General features: G+C 44.4%; 1 protein-coding gene across 3 annotated transcripts in view; it reads left to right on the forward strand.

Annotated features, from left to right (window-relative positions):
* Nucleotides 1–16583, forward strand: part of TRIO (trio Rho guanine nucleotide exchange factor) — a 355586-nt gene that overhangs the window by 164380 nt on the left and 174623 nt on the right. For all 3 annotated transcript variants that reach the window (XR_013554624.2, XM_060634370.3, XM_060634366.3), the window contains exon 9: nucleotides 5284–5514. Coding sequence is in view for 2 of the 3 variants with exons in the window: in XM_060634370.3 (XP_060490353.1) it covers nucleotides 5284–5514 (231 nt within the window). In the remaining variant the exon portion in view is untranslated. The remainder of the gene's footprint in view (nucleotides 1–5283; nucleotides 5515–16583) is intronic.

Here is a 16583-nt window from a genome sequence, read left to right on the forward strand (position 1 = left end):
GCAGGCTTCGAGCTGTCAGCACGGAGCCCAGTGTGGCTGGAACCCCCGAACTGTGAGATCGTGGCCTGAGCCGAAGTCAAGAGTCGGATGCTTAACAGACTGAGCCACCCAGGCGCCCCTCCTGTTTTCATCTTATTTTGGTGTTTCCTTCCTGATAATCCCATGTAGACATATCACAGAATCAAACATGGTTAGAATGACCTAGTTTTGAGTAAGAAACCTAAAAGTTGAAAGAACTAGAAACCTGCTTTTAGAGGAATATCCTAAGAACTTTGTCTGGAGAAGGACCAGCATCAGAGGGAAGCCAAGTAATCTGAAGGCAAGAATGTTGCCCTTTCTCTATCAGGTGGCCTTCCTGACCCCTGGGAAAATGCCACTGCCAGTACAGGACCTTCAGAAAGTCATTGGCCTCTGTTCTTGGTAGTGTAGCCATCCTAAGACAGGTGTAACCTCCTGACTCAGAAAGGAAGTGTTCCTGTTTGCTCGAGGGACATCAGCCACAGCTACATGACACGCTGACCTATGGTTGCTCTTTCCTGTTTCATCAGAACTTTGATTTCAGAACCATTTCTGCCAGAGTTGGAGAGGAAAGTGGTGGCTGTGAAGCCGTTCCCAGGCTTAGTATGGAGGTGTGCTCCGGGCTGGCCACGGCAGGCCAGGCCCTGCAAAGCCAATCAGAACAACTCGTGTTGCTTTGAGTGGATGCAAATGGTGCAGCTTGTTTCATGCAAGTTTTGAAGAAGGACCTCCCCTTCTTCGTGACCTGCTAAGTGTAGTCTTTTCTGATCATGCCTTTATATATTGTGTATTTTGCTTAATTGGGTTATTCCTGGGGAACGACACTTCCTAGCACTTCTTTCTAGATCTACAATCCCACATTTGGACCTATTGACATATTGTAGGTCATAGGTGGTCTTTGAGTGGTGGTGGTTTTTGCAACCATAAGCAATAATCAGTAGGTACTGTTCCCTTTCCTTAGATCAGAACAGTATTCTTACTTTGGGCACGTGAAGAAGATTCCACTGGTGACCCTTTGCTCTAATCTGATTCATGGGAAATCAGAGCTCCAAGTATCAGAGATAAGAATAGGCTGGTCTCTGTGAGTTTTGGTGGAAACTTTTTTAGGGTGGCACACAGAAATCCAGATCTTACCAGTCTTAGAAATCTAATGTGTAGTTTGATTAAAAGTAAATATCCAAGAACCAGACCATTATTCTAGATTTTAAACGGTTAAGACTTTTCATTTTTCTTAACTCATTTAGTTATTAGAGCATATTAGTTCATACACTTAAGGCACATTACTATATCTTCTGCTACCCGTCAAATCCCTGAGTGCTGTATTCCAAGAAAAAGAGCAGAACCTGAAAAAAAATGAGCCAGTTTGATTTGTTCAAAAATCTACAGGAGAGAAATCCTGCGTTTTGATAATAAAGGTTGATTTTCTTTTTTGTAGGTGTTGTCCCTTTGTGGGATGGGGTTTGCGTGAAAGCTAGAAAAACCTTTTTAAACCAAACCTATATAGCACATTGACTCACCTGGTTCTGTGGTAGGAAGTCTGGAACTGTACGACATACCATGAATGTAGTTGCTTGTTTCAGTCCTTAAACCATGTAGGAATTTTTGGGCAGCAATATAGTCTTCAGTGTGTTGTTACTTCTCTTCTGGTTATTCTGTACCATTTACAAGCCTTTATTTCTATGCAGTAGAATAGCAGCTTCAGAAAATTCTGGCGTACTTTTCCCTACGTAATACTACCGTACTCATGAAGACAGACATTTTGCCAGAAGTCACCGAAATAGAGATGGAGTCCTTTATGTGCTTGAATAATGTCTTTTAAATTGAAAAATGAATAAACGCTCCACTGAAATGAAATAGAATTGTCTCTGGAAGGTGTGTCGGAGGAATGCTACATAGAGCTTGTGTTGGACTGGAGCGCGCTCTGGTCTTGGTGGGGGTAAGAGGTGTTTTCTTGCCTAGAAGCTTTCTGCCGCTTCTGTCTCCACCACTGGCTGTGCCAGCAGTGGCCCTGACGCGGACACCTTAATCCCTGCTTAGGGATTCCCAGAAGGCGGAGTTTTGCGTAATAAGTAGTCTTCTGTTAAGTAAGGTATTTGTGTGTTCCCGTTTTGGGTATGTACTCCTCCGTCTCCCACCACCCCTCCATCCTGAGGAAGCCCAGTAATACCTGCTCTGGAGCTCTGGTAAACATCACAAAGACACCTGAGGAAACACTGATTCTTTGGAATATTCTTGCTCAGATGATTTATTTATTCACAGTAGTGGAATATTAATGGTGTCACATGAATGCCTGTGGACACTTGGTGAAGGCTGAGAATCCATTTGTCATTTTGTATTTCTGGTGTATGATCCAGAACAACAGCTTAAGATAAGAAGTTTGCTTTCTGCCCCTGTAGAAGTCCCAGGGCTGGCATTCCAAGGCTGGTGCAGTAGCTCTGTTGGTACGAGATCTCTGGATCCTTTTGTCTTTTTCTTTTGCCTCTCTTAGCAGGTGGGCTGCTGTCCTTAAGCCTCCCTCAAGGTTAGTAATAGGTGCTGCAGCTCCAGCCATCTCCACCAAGTTCTTGGCAGCAGGGAGGAAAAAAAGGCAAAGAAGAATGAGCACACTCCACCTCCTAAATATCTTTCTTTCCTCGAAGCCCCCTCAACGGTTTTTACTTCTGTATATTAGCCACTCCTATTTGTAGGCAAGGCTGGGAAGTGCAGTGTTATAGCTGGGGTTTGGCCATTCCTGACTATTGGGGATTGGCTGTCAAGAAGGGGCCTTTGGACTTCGAGGAGGCAGCTATCAGTTTCTGCCATGCCTCTGATCTGGATCTTTCTAAAACATGTCATACCAGATCATATGCTCTGTATGTTTCTTGACTTATGTTTATTATAAGGGGTAAAACTTAGAGGAAATACATATAAGGAATTCTTGCTGGCCTCTGTAGAATGTGAAATGTGACTTTTGAGGTACTGATTTTCAGTCCTAAGAGAAGCTGCACCCCCAAAGATTAGCAAAACATCTTCTGATGCCAGCTGGAATAAAATGTATGAATAATCTATCTTCAAATAAGATTTATGTATGTGTGTTATATAAATCACATATATGCTACAATATCAATTAGAGACAAAGGTAATTTGTAACAAAATGTCTTTTAGTCTATAAATGCCTAAGTACATGCACAATAGAAGAAAAAATTAGATATTCAGACTGTTATCTATGCTGGCCATAGATAAAAAACTGTTGTGAATATAGCAAATGCAGACTGGACACATGTTATACTGGAAACTACAATATTGGCATTATCGCGCTATAACTTTGGAATGGTAAGCGACTTTTATAAAGTTCCAAAGAAAACCAAGCATTGCCTATTAACGTGATTTGCTTTGATCAACATGGTAATTGCATTCCTGGAAAAATCAGTGTATGTTAGAGTGGTCCAAAAAAGAAGAAGAAGGAGAAGGAGGAGGAGGAAGAGGAGAAGAAAGAAGAAAGAAGAAGGAGGAGAAGAAAGAACCTTCATGAGTATATGTTAAATGGAGCCTAGCCCCGATAATGAGTGGGACAGGTCTTCATTTAGAGGTGACATCCTGCCTCTCTGGATCCTTCACAATGAGTCCCTTCCTCGAAATCCATCATGGTGCCTCCCTCTCCGAAGTCATTGTATCAAAAATGTCCATGCAAGTTTTAGTGACTCCTGGGGCTGGGGACAAAGGACTGTTTTTAGAAGACTTACATGTGCCTGATACTAAGTGGTTTAGTTGGTTCTTTTTTACCTGTCATCTTTGGTTATGTCTCGTTGACTGGTTTCTGCTGAAGTTTTGCTATCTTGATATGTTAGATCAGTTTCACTCTATGAAGGCTGACAACCGGCCTTCATGAGGAATAGTTAGCACCTCCAGCCGAGGTCTCAAAATCAGGTCTTAGAAATCAAACACGTTTCCATTCCAGCACAACTTGTAAGCGGATGAAAGGAAATTCGTAGGCCTCATGCTGGCCACCTGTTCTGGGTGGCCAGGAGCTTCCTGTGTGGGTCTGTCCCATCTACCTCCTCCTTTGAACCCTGCTTGTATCTGTTAACAAAGCTCTGGTCTGCTGCTTCTCCTAGTAGAAACCATTGAGGCTTTCAGATTCAGAAGTATCTGAGCAGAGAGACCATGCTGATGAGGACTTACGTGAAAAACCCCCTGAATCACAGCCTTGTTACTTCGTGTGCCGTGTGTCCTTCTTACTGTCTGATCTCATATTTTTTCTACCACATCTGACATAGTCATTCATAAGTCTTAAGAACCACTTAAATTTGAAAAATACACAGTGCTTTTCTTTCCACATTCCAGTTTTATCTTTGCTTATTTCCTTTGTTTGTCTGAATGCTTTCACTTAATTGTAATTTGGTAGTTAGCTGCCATAATATAGAAATAACATTGAAATCCCTTTTAAAAATAGCATTTTAATTAAAATATCTTTTAAGCTCATGAATCAAATAAAAACAGCATTTTAAAAGTTTTATTCTGGGGGCGCCTGGGTGGCTCAGTCGGTTGGGCGTCCGACTTCGGCTCAGGTCATGATCTCGCGGTCCGGGAGTTCGAGCCCCGCGTTGGGCTCTGTGCTGATAGCTCAGAGCCTGGAGCCTGTTTCAGATTCTTTGTCTCCCTCTCTCTCTGACCTTCCCCCATTCATGCTCTGTCTCTCTCTGTCTCAAAAATGAATAAACGTTAAAAAAAAATAAAAGTTTTATTCTGTGAAGAAAATTGCTATCCAGCTACGTCAGAAAGTTTACATATTTTTTGCCAAGGGCTAGATTATGGATAAATCTTTTTAACTGAAGTTTCAAGATTCTGTGTTAAAACTTTGCTTGACTGTGATTGTTTAATTCTAACATAACCTCTCAAGAGAAAATTACTACTTTAAAATTTTAATTTCGAGATAACCCAGCAATGCAATTTACATCAACTGACTTATACCATTTAAGGCAAAATACTATGTTTATTCATCAAGAATGGCATCTCCTAGAACGTTGTATGAAAATGACCATTCTTTTATGTTAAGTCCGTGTTCCACCACGTTTGGTCCTGCAGTATCATCGTTGCAGGACTGATGGATTTACTTTAAATTTTATTTTGTTCTGTACAAAACACGCCAGTGAGTAACACGACGGTCTACCTTTGCGTGTGAGTGTATGCGAGGGTGTCCGCACCCGCACCCGGGACGGGGCTGGGCTCGCGGCCTGGGGAAAGCCGCGCGAACCTCGGATAATCGCCCGTGTGTTTCGTGGGCAGGTGAGCCAGGACGGGAAGTCGCTCCTCGACAAGCTCCAGCGGCCGCTGACTCCCGGCAGCTCCGACTCCCTGACGGCCTCCGCCAACTACTCCAAGGCGGTGCACCACGTCCTCGACGTCATCCACGAGGTGCTGCACCACCAGCGGCAGCTCGAAAACATCTGGCAGCACCGCAAGGTCCGGCTCCACCAGCGGCTGCAGCTGTGTGTCTTCCAGCAGGACGTGCAGCAGGTCAGTTTCAGGTCGTGCTCTTCCGCGTGGGGGGACACGTGGGGGAGTCCCCGCGAGTGCACGTCCTGCTGGGCGTGTCCGTGCTGACAGGGTGGAAGGAAAAGGGTGCACGCCGCCGCTTTTCTCCCCACGAGCGGCCGTGGTTTTGAGAAGGCTCGCTCGGGCTTCTGCCAGCCACCGTCTGACGTCCGCAGAACGTGCGAGGTGGGGCGGGGCCTCGGCTGGAGACTCCCAGGGGTGTTCTCGAAACAGGTCATTTCCAGTTCCTTTTATTTGTGAGAGTAATGCCGGTGGCGCTTACCCCCGGATGCCGGCACGGTTGAGGATTTGTCCGCTCTCTGATAACCTAGGCAGAAAGCTAACGGTGCCTCTCTTCCCGCTTGGTAGATGGTGCGCTCCAAGGTACACAGTATGTGCTCAATAAATAGTTGTCTAGTTGAGGGAAAGTGGAGTTTTAGGACTGTTAATTTCTAAGCAGTTTTCACCTTTTTTGTTGTTATTGTTACAAAAATAACAGTAAGTCTAGTCCCCACACTGGTTGTGCCCTTGTTGTGAAGTAAAGAGGATTGTGCTGCTTCCAGGGTTTTGAGAGTTAAAGCTGTGGTAGCATATAAAATATGATACGGCTTTAGAGACGAACAAGATAAACGCTGCGTCCTTGCCCTAAAACAGAGGGAAGCCAGGGTGTGGATGAGGTGTGGACACGGGGGGTGAGGACTTCGGAGGCACGCGAGGAAGCCTGTGGCATTCAGCGGAGTTGGTGTGATGCCACAGTGATGGGTCTGGAGCAAAACCTCCCTCTCTTCCCTGGGCCCCCGGGAGCGTTGCTCAGACACATACAGGCTCAGATTTCACTCTTCCCAAGCGTCGTCCGAAGGCCAGTGGGCTGAGGTAGTGGAAAGTCGTGCTGTGTTCTCATGAACACGTAGATTCTCCATGTTTTATTGACCATCGTTCTTCATGTCTTGTGAGTCTGGTGAGTTCAGTATACTTTCAATTGCTCTATAATTGAAAATTTTCACATACAACGCTTTGATTCCACTTATGGGTTTTGAGTTCCCTGAAGATTGCATATACCAAGTCTCAGAAACGATCACTTTGATGTTATTCATGCTTCTTGCCAGTGTTATTTTAATCAAAGAGGATAATTGCCAGGGAAAGAATTTAGAGCAAGGAGTGAATAGGGAGGAGTCAATGTCAGGGACTTATTTGTGTGAACTGAGGTGCTGTGGTCAAAGCATAAATATTAGCTTCTCCTAATTGTTTAAAAACATTCACCTACCGTGAAATGTTAATAGTTTAAATGTAATCATTAAAGGATTTTCCCCACTCACCTCTCTGTCCCTTGGATCAGGTATTCGTTACCCATCCATGGACCAACATACCTTCCCTGAAGCAGCCCCAGGGGCTCTCCCTCCCGCGTCATCCCCAGCTCTGGTGGCTCCGTGGGGCACCAGGCACCTGAGAATAGGCCCCTGGACGGTTTATGGTGGGGGATTTGGGAGGCCCCTTTGGGAAGAGGCTGAGGAGTGTAGCCATCTGATTCGGCACCAAGTACCTGATGCCCTTGAATCTGAAAACAGCAAACATTAAATCTTCTATGTAGAAAGGTAATTATGATAATTATGAGACCAGTTCTTTAAGCTAGATTTTTTTTCTCCAGCGTCAGTAGATTGGGTTGGATGTCAGCAGGGGAAAGTGTTTTGCAATACACATAAGGCATCTGTGGTCCTATTAGCGTTCCATAGAAAATAGATAATTGCTCTTTAAGGGAAACGTTCTTTTGATAAAATGATCTGGAATGGTCTGGACTTGTTATGCAAACAGGAAATTGCTGTGTAGGCTTGACTTGTGGAGCACGAAGTAGAGTTGATAAGATTAAGCAAAGCAAGCACTTTTACCTGGAAGGAGTTGTGTGATGTCAGAACCAGAAGTGTGTTTCTGAAATTCCAGCAGTTACAACACGTGGACATTGTTGCCATATTGAGCAAACAGTAGGAGAGGTAAGCTGAGAATAAATGGGAAAAAAATAGTAGTCCTTTAGAAGACGTCAGCAGAAGGTAAATGTGTAAAGATGAAAAACGAAATCCGTAAAAGCATAAGCCAGTTAGATACCACAAGTGGTTTTTGCCTGGTTGTTTTGAGTGATGAAAAAGCATCTGTAAATACTGCTGAGAGATAAAAAGCGCAGCTAACTGCACAATAGGTGTGGAATGATGCTATCTTTTTATGGAAACAATCCTCTACAACAACCCTCTGAAAGAGTTTGGAAAATATTTGAAACAGAAACCAGACTGTCAACAGCGTGTTCTCAAGGAAGGGCAGGGGGACAGTGGGCATGGGGAGTTTGGTCTTTAAAACATGAATAATTTTGGGACAGTGGCTAGCTGTTTTTGTAATAAGCCAAGGGAATTGGGTAATTCCTGTATGGAAGGTGTTTCAGGTACCCAGGCGCCGAGGTGCGGGGAGGTGAAGCTACCGTAGCCTGGCCCCCACCACTTGTCCAGTCAGAGAATGGAGGAGAGGGCTGGGGTGAGGTCAGATGCACATGCTAGCTGCTGACAGGGAGAAACCTTTGTCATTATTAACCTAAAAATAAAAGAAGGGGCACCTGGGTGGCTCAGTCGGTCGAGCGTCTGGCTCTTGATTTTGGCTCAGGTCACGATCCCAGGGTATGCAGCCTCACATCAGGCCCCACATCACTGAGTAGGGAGCCTGCTTAAGGTTCTCTCTCTCTCTCTTTCCTTTTCCTGCTGCCCCTGTCCCCCACTCACGCTCTCTCAATCTCTCTAAAAATTAAATGAAAAATGAAATCAGTACTCGGCCACATTTCACGATGATCAAGTAACACATGTATTCTGTCACCTCACGTTTCCCATTAGAGTGACCCTCAGGATGGTTGGTTGATGGATGGTTGTGTTACTGCTGACCGGTGTTCTTAAGTTTGCTCTAAACAAGGTCGTTTTTGGTGTGTTTGTTCAAATGGGATGTTGCTTGTGGAAGGATGTGGTGTGCTCTCAGCCTCCTTGTCCTGCTCACTGTCACCCCGCCTGCATTTAGCGACTCCAACAAGTTGGATGAGGTGAATGGGCCCAGAACTTTCCTGAAGCAGGCTGTCCTCCCCAAAGAGGCCCCTGAGGTGGAGACATCTCCTAAAAAACTGCCTGCCCCCGTCCACGTGGTCAGTAGCCCTTTCTGTGTGTGAGCATTACCCCCTCTGAGTTATTTCTTGGAAGAACTCCCTGCAGGTTGATGTGGGGCCATTAGTGAATATTCTGAGAAAGCGATGAAGCAAATCTAGTCTCTTCTGGATTCTTGTCATCCGCATTTCATTCTTCTTTTCAAAATCTCTTAATCTAACATGTGACACTCAGAGATACAGAGGTAACTGCTGGATGGGTTGAAGCTCCTTTTCTTGATGAATCGTAGTCCAGTGAGAGCCGACCATTTGGTAGCCTGATAAATCATATCATAGCGTGCTCAGATTTAGTGTCGTGTGTCTGGTTATCGTCAGGTGTAATTTTGCTAAGGCGTAAATGTGAGTCCTGCCTACGAAAGTGTTAGCTGGAGTGGGGAGTAAATGCAGCTAGCCACCCTCATGCATGTTATCTGCCTGCCTTGCACTTGCATTTTAAGGGTGAGTGTCTATGCTTTAATGATTCGTGCAGATGTGGGGGTTCCAGGGAGCTTTGTCCATGTCTGTCTCAAACGTCAAGGGTCCGGCATAGAGGGAAGATGAAGAGTCCTGTAATAGAGATGCGAGTAACCGTTGCCTGGGTACCATGACGGTCTTCACGGGAGAGGTGGGGTTTGAGCTGATCCTTGAAGGATGGGTTAGAAAGTCCGTAGGCTGAGGGTTGGGCAGCGGGAACTGCGGTGAGATCAGAGATGTAGAAGGGCATGGCCTGTGCAGAGAGCAGCCGGGTGTGGGTGGAGTGGAGCGGTGTGGAGGTGTGAGAAGGGGCAGGTGCTGGAAAGGTGACCTCATGATGACAGCGTGGGACTTGTTTCTGTAAGCTGCGGGACGCCGGTGAAGGGATACAGTGGACCTTGGCTGACTGCTGTAAATTGATGCCAGGGCCTGAAGTGACTTGTGAGTGGCCGTGAGGCTTACGCGAGGGACACCTGTGTGTCTTTCCCCTCTTACTGCTCACAGCCACCTGTTGAGCTAATGCTCTCCCCCCTTCACTGAGTTCACAGCAGGAAGGGCCCATGTGCTGTGCACTTGAACTTGATGCTGTGGGCTGTGGGGGGTGGATGACATGATCCTGCATGTGTTAGAAAGATCGGCCTGGTTGCAGTGTGGTGAGCAAGTTGGAGGGAGCGAGACTCCGGTTGAGGGACAGGGTAGGTCCTATTGTGGACATCCAAGCAAGTCACGGAGAACTCCCAGCGAGCAGAAGTGTAAAGTCCATGGGCCAGCGATCTGCATTTTATTCACTGGTGTTTCCTAAGTGTCTGGGATACAGTTTGGTATTTGTCGAATGAGTGAATGAGTGGGCAGATGAAGAAACTTAAGGAATTACCCAGTTTTGCTAATTAAAGATTCTTTGGGGTTAAAAGTTTGTTCATTTATTCTGGAACGGGTGAGGATTGGCCTTATATTGGAACCAAGTGATCTAACCAGGAGATCTGCTTGAAGGAGCAGGAGCTTTGCTTGATAGTGAGAACTTGGGAGTGGCTGAGGAAGTACATGGGAATTCTGCTAATGTGGTGAGGTCTCTGGTAAAGATTTTGGCCACTTGAATGCAAAATGGGGATCTTGAATGCAGCAAGGTGGGGAAATCAGGACATGCCATAAAGACAAAGAAGGAGGTTTCAGGTCTGCAGAGAGGCTATTTTACTGGTTTGCCTTGGGTCCTTGGCTGCTATCCTTCTGCCAGTAGAAGCCATCTTATCGTGAAGCTTGACTTAGGAGTTCTTGGTTGGCATCACCTATGGTGGACCTAGCTTTTTTTTTTTTTTTTTTTAATGTTTTTAACATTTATTCATTTTTGAGACAGAGAGAGACAGAGTATGAATGGGGGAAGGTCAGAGAGAGAGGGAGACACAGAATCTGAAACAGGCTCCAGACTCTGAGCTGTCAGCGCAAAGCCCGACGCGGGGCTCGAACTCACGGACCGCGAGATCATGACCTGAGCCGAAGTCGGATGCCCAACCGACTGAGCCACCCAGGCGGCCCCGGTGGACCTAGCTTTTAAGTGAAGGTTTCTGAATCTCATTGTCCTTTGCTCATTAATTTAAGTCAGGAGGCTCGGTTTTTCTCGTCCCACTCACCAGAATCATTGTATAGCCCCAGCTATTTAATATTCTCCTCTGTTTATGTTCCCACGCTCCCAGTTTTGATTGTGGCTCCTGATAAGCATGGTTAGAGGATTGCCATCTTTTCTGAGAGTTTCTCCATTGGAATTAGGGAGTACTGGAGGGTAAGTGTTTGGTTAGGGACCGGGAGCCAGCTGGGGACAGATAGAGCCTGATGCTGATCTTCCTGGTGGGTTTAAAGCCAGCTTTATTACCTTTTGTCATGGTGAACACTGGAGAGACTTGACCTTGAGAGGAATCTTAGTAAGCAAGCTTGGAAGGAGCTTGAAAGCTCAATGGTGGGAGTTAAAAGGTGGGGAATGGGTGGATCTCTCTCCCCAAAGCAGATATAATACAAGACTCCAGGAGCCCAGGGGCCTGGGGTAAATCAGAAGTGAGAAGGGAGCAGAGGTCATCAAGCCCTTGAGGACTCATGCACTCAGGAGCAGGCAGAACCAGGAAACCCTAGGCGCCTTGAGACTTCCTTTTATCCAGTGCCAGCCACATTGCCAGGGTCCCGGAGGGGAAAGTGCCCAGGGATTAGCTGGACAGGGTCTGATGCATGCATGCAAACGTGTGTATGTTTGTGCATTTTATAGTTCAATAACTAGGCATAAGTTATTAAGCTATACATAATTACTTTAGTGTCAGAGATTAAGATCTGGACATAGGAAGATTTGGGTGGGGGGGGGATAACTTTGGACTATTTTATATTCATTTCCAAAGAATGGGCAAGATAAAAGGATTAGCCAGTGTTGACAGACTGATGGTTTGGTTGGACTTTGATGGGAATATCCAAAGCAAGACTATTTATATGAATAATAACCTACCTACCACCTTCCTTCCTCCTTCCTTTCTTTCCTCAGCCTGTTTCCTTTAAGAGATTTCATGTACTTATGTAATTAAAAGTAGGGTAATAACCATGAGAATTGGTGATTTATATATTTTTAGAAGATAGATGGGTTGGTAGATGACATAAAAGTTTAAAATTCTGTCCACTCCTTTTTTAAAAAAATTTTTAAAAAATTTTAATTCCAGTATACTTAACAGTGTCATGTTAGTTTCAGGTATACAATATAGTCATTCAACAATTCTTTACATTACCTAGCGCTCATCGTGCTAAGTGCACTCCTTAATCCCCTTCTCCTGTTTCACCCGTCCCCCCCAACCCCTGCGGTCAGGTAACCATCAGTTTGTTCTCCATAGTTAAGAGTCTGTTTCTTGGTTTCTCTCTCCTTCCCCCCCCCCCCTTTTCCCCTCTGCTCATTTGTTTCTTTAATTCCATGTATGAGTGAAATCATATGGTACTTGTCTTTCTCTGACTTTCTTTGCTTACCATTTTACTCTGTAGCTGTATCCATCTTGTGGCAAATGGCAAGATTTCATTCTTTCTTATGGTTGGATAATATTCCATTGTATATGCCACCTCTTCTTTGTTTATCAGTGGACACTTGGCTGCTTCCATAGTTTGGCTATTATAAATAATGCTGCAATAAACATAGGGGTGTATCTATCCCTTTGAATTAGTGTTTTTGTATTGTTAGAGTAAATAACCCAGTACTGCAATTACTGGATCGTAGGGTAGTCCCATTTTTAACTTTTTGAGGAACCTCCATACTGTTTTCCACAGTAGCTGCACCAGTTTGCGTTCCCACCAGTAGTGCAAAAGAGTTCCTTTTTCTCCACATCTTTGCCAACACTTACTGTTTTTTGTGTTTTTTATTTTAGTCATTCTGACCTGTGTGAGGTCATATCTCATTGTAGTTTTGATTTGCATTTCCCTGATGATGCGTGACGTTGAGTATCTTTTCATGTGTCTGTCAGCCATCTGTATGTCTGTTCATATCTTTTGCCCATTTCTAGTTGGATTATTTGGTTTTTGGGTGTTGAATTGTCTAAGTTCTCTATATATTTTGGATACTGACCCTTTATTGGGTATGTCATTTGCAAATATCTTCTCTCATTCCATAGGTTGCCTTTTAGTGCTGCTGATTGTTTCCTTCACTGAGCACAAGCTTTTTATTTTGGTGTAGTCCCAATAGTTTATTTTTGCTTTTATTTTCCTTGCCTCAGGAGATACAGCTAGAAGAATGTTGCCGTGGCCAGTGTTACAGACATTACTGCCTATGTTGTCTTCTAGGATTTTTATGGTTTCAGGTCTCACACTTGGCTCTTTCATCCCCACCACACCCTTTGTGGGACCTTCTCCATTGATTTCACCCATGTTCCCTTGTAGCCAAGGAAGTGTACATGGAGCACATGTTCCTGACATACCATACGCTCTTAGATTGGTTAAGCAAAAGTAGCTCTTGCAACACAGGGCATTTTGGTTCTGTATTTGCTGTAATATTTGCTGTGTATTTGTGTAGCTTGCTGAGGTTTTTTGTTTATTTAAATGACTTATTTTTCCAAGTGAGCATTAGGCTTATAGTATATTTTGGAATGTTATAGAAACCATATATATATTTTTAAAGTTTATTTTGAGAGAGAGAGAGAATGAATGAATGAATGAATCCCAAGCAGGCTCCATGCTGTCAGCATAGAACTCAGTGTGGGGCTTGAACTCTCAAGCTGTGAGATCATGACCTGAGCCAAAGCCTAGAGTCAGACCCTTAATTGACCGAGCCAACCCACCCAGATGTCTCTAGAAATCATATTTTTAGAAGATCTTTCCATATTAAGAACAATTGTATAGCTTTTTAGAGCAAACTTAATTGTAATTTTGAAATGCAGTGAATGAAGGAACAGTTCTTGGCTCCAGTGGAGAGAAATAAAGAAATGGGAGAACCATGATTATTGTCCGGTAGCTGTGAATACTGGACCTAAAAAGTTCCCCCTCTTCCCTCAGTCCTCAAAAGCCCAGAGATGCGTGTTGACTTGTGTCTCTCATGTCACTGTGGGAGTTGTGCCACGCACATCATACAATTTAGAGCCAGAAGCCCTTGTGATCCTGTCAGGCCAAGCTCCTTATTTTCCAGGTAATAAAACTGAGCCTTAAAAAAGTCCAGTGACTTGACCAAAGCTCCAGGGAGCCCAGTGGTGTTTTAACTGCTTCACTGCTCTTGACCTGAGGAGGATGGTTCACTTCTGAGCGAATCAAAGAGTAAAATTACATTGACGTGTTACTTAAGGAGGACTGTCTAAGGGGGGCTTTTCAGGCTGGGGAAGGGCTTTCTAGAAGCTGCGGTTGCCCACCACTGTGAGGAGTTTGGTCAGTCCCCTTGGGAGTGGATAAATGGGGAGGGAGAGGGCAGGGGAGAGAGCCCGTCTGCACCTACTGCTTCTAGCAGTCTTGAGCCCAGCTCCTCATGGCTGCCCGGCTTGTCTGTTCTAATCCTGTTCCTGCCCGAGCAGGTGGTCAGCTGGCCTGGCCTCTGCTGGAAAGGGAAGAACATGACTAAGATACTGATTCCAGGTACAGGGTGCTCTGAGCTTCAGGAAAAACAGTACCTGGCAGACTAAGAGGATGAGGATGTGAAATTCAATAATGTAAACTCAGAGTATTCCTTCATTTGTGATTTCACTTTGTGGGTGTTTCATTAATAATATTATATTGGATGTCCTCACAGTGATGCTAAACACCGGGCTTTCTTAAAAGCATCCTCTAAGGGAACGCCTCCTTTTCTGTCTCCTGCCTACGTTTAGCAGATTTGCAATGACGTTGCTTAATCGGCCAGTCTTTGTTATAATCATTAAAATACCGTGGATTTGACCATCAAGAAAGGTCTGATCTAAATGATTGTTTTAGGAGCACTTATTTTAAAATAACACTGAAAAAAAAAAAAAAACACCCAACACTAGAAACACAGTATGTCTGTTTCTAGATTGGCATCCTCCGTGGTTTAAATGAAAACCAACAGTGGTTGAAGAAGGAAATAACTAAATGGAACTGGGATAATTTTGGTTTTATAGGGAATGTGGGATGGGCAGGGAGGAAATTAATATTTGCCACTTGAAAAATCTGATCATCTATATCTGCATATCTATATCGAGATAGATATATATATATACACACACACACACACACACTGAGAGTATTTTAGAACTACCTTGGTTTTTCACTTGCTTCGTGTATTTGTGTTTTGTAAACTGAATAAGTGTGACTTAGAAGGAGTTCTCATTATTATGACAGAAAACATTTCTTCACCGATTATATCTCTTCCCAATGGTAGCTGGAATTGACAGGTATCTGGATACTTTCCCAGATACCTGGGACTACTCTTTGGATCCCAGGTTCCTAGTAAAACTAGACTGGCTTCATGTGTTCCTGGTTGTTTTACGTCTGAGGTCTTCTCTAGTTTTCACAGCCAGCCTAGAGTTGGAACTCTGATTTTAGAAATACTTTTCAGTGTTCATGCAGTGTCTACAAACCGTGATGTAACATAATGTAATGACGGGTCAGAGCCTCAGTTAGAGGCTGTAAAGAACTGTGTCTGAATCTGTTTTCTAGGTCTTCTTTCTTGGGCAAGTCACTTCGCTTCTCTGAGCCCCCATTTCTTGTTGAAGAGGGCCAATAATAAAAATCCAGTCTCTACATTTGTAGCCCTTGGGGATAGATGTGTTTGGGGTTAAGAATTTTTTAAACTTGAGGAAGAGGACAGAGTGCATACACTGCATGATACAGGACACTCCGATGGGGTCTGGGCTGCCCCCCTGTAATCTGAAGTAAAAGCATGGAGATTTCTGCAGCCAAATGTACAAGGACTCACTGCAGGGACTGAGGTCTTAATGCCAAATGAATTTTTGGGACCAACGTTTGAAAAAAAAATTTAGAATTTCAGAGCTCTTTAACCTTTGCGTGTGTGTGTGTGTGTGTGTGTGTGTGTGTGTGTGTGTATAAGGGATTATGGACCTGCATGTATTACCCAAGCTTAGCATGGAATAATCTCTCAATAAATGATACTGGTGGCAGTGACGTGATGTGTGGTCATGTTAGAAGGCTACTCCAGTCAGTATTTGAAATAAACACTTATGCATTTTAAAGGAAAAATGTCTTCACATTGGTCTTCATGTTGCCTGTTGTTGAGACCTAGGTTTATGAGAATCAGTTTCCTCTGGTGAGGGTGTAGTGTTTATTCACAAATTGTTAAAAAAAAAAAAGCAGTCATTATTAGAAATAGCAATCCATGGAACATCTGGATGGCTCTGTCAGTTGAGCGTCTGAATCTTGATTTTGACTCAGGTCATGATCTCAGGGTCGTGGGATCAAGTCCCGCATCGGACTCCACACTAAGCATGGAACCCACTTGGGATTCTCTCTCCCTCTCTCTGTGCCGCTCCTCCCCTCGCACTTGCACGCTCACTCTCTCTGTCTCTAATAGTGATAATAAAAAAAATAGTAAACCGTGAAACTGCGAATATTAGGTAGTGGGGGCTCATCACAGAAAATCACATGTTGTACAAAATGGCCAGAACTCTGCCATGTGAGTTGGGGGATAGGTGCCAGTGGCCAGTTCCCATGACCTTTGACTGAGGGTTGGCACTGTTTGTTGTCCATTATAACACTGTCATTTCATCAGAGGTCATTTGCCCAGGAGCCTCCCTGCTGCCATTTGCCAACAAAAACAGTTCTTTCTTTCCAGACCTCATTGTGCCACCTGTCTTACACCTGAGCCAACTCAAGAGGCATATAAGACCAGAGGTTAAGGGATTGGACCCTCGGTTCAGACTTCCTGGGTCTGAGTCCCCAGATTGGCTCCACCTGGTAGTTGAGGGTCCTTGGTCCTGTGTCTTCATCTGTGAAATGGGGATATGATGTGCCTCCCCTA

This window comes from Panthera onca, chromosome A1, assembly GCF_046562875.1.
Source record: "Panthera onca isolate mPanOnc1 chromosome A1, mPanOnc1 haplotype 2, whole genome shotgun sequence".
NCBI classification, from domain to species: Eukaryota; Metazoa; Chordata; class Mammalia; order Carnivora; family Felidae; genus Panthera; species Panthera onca.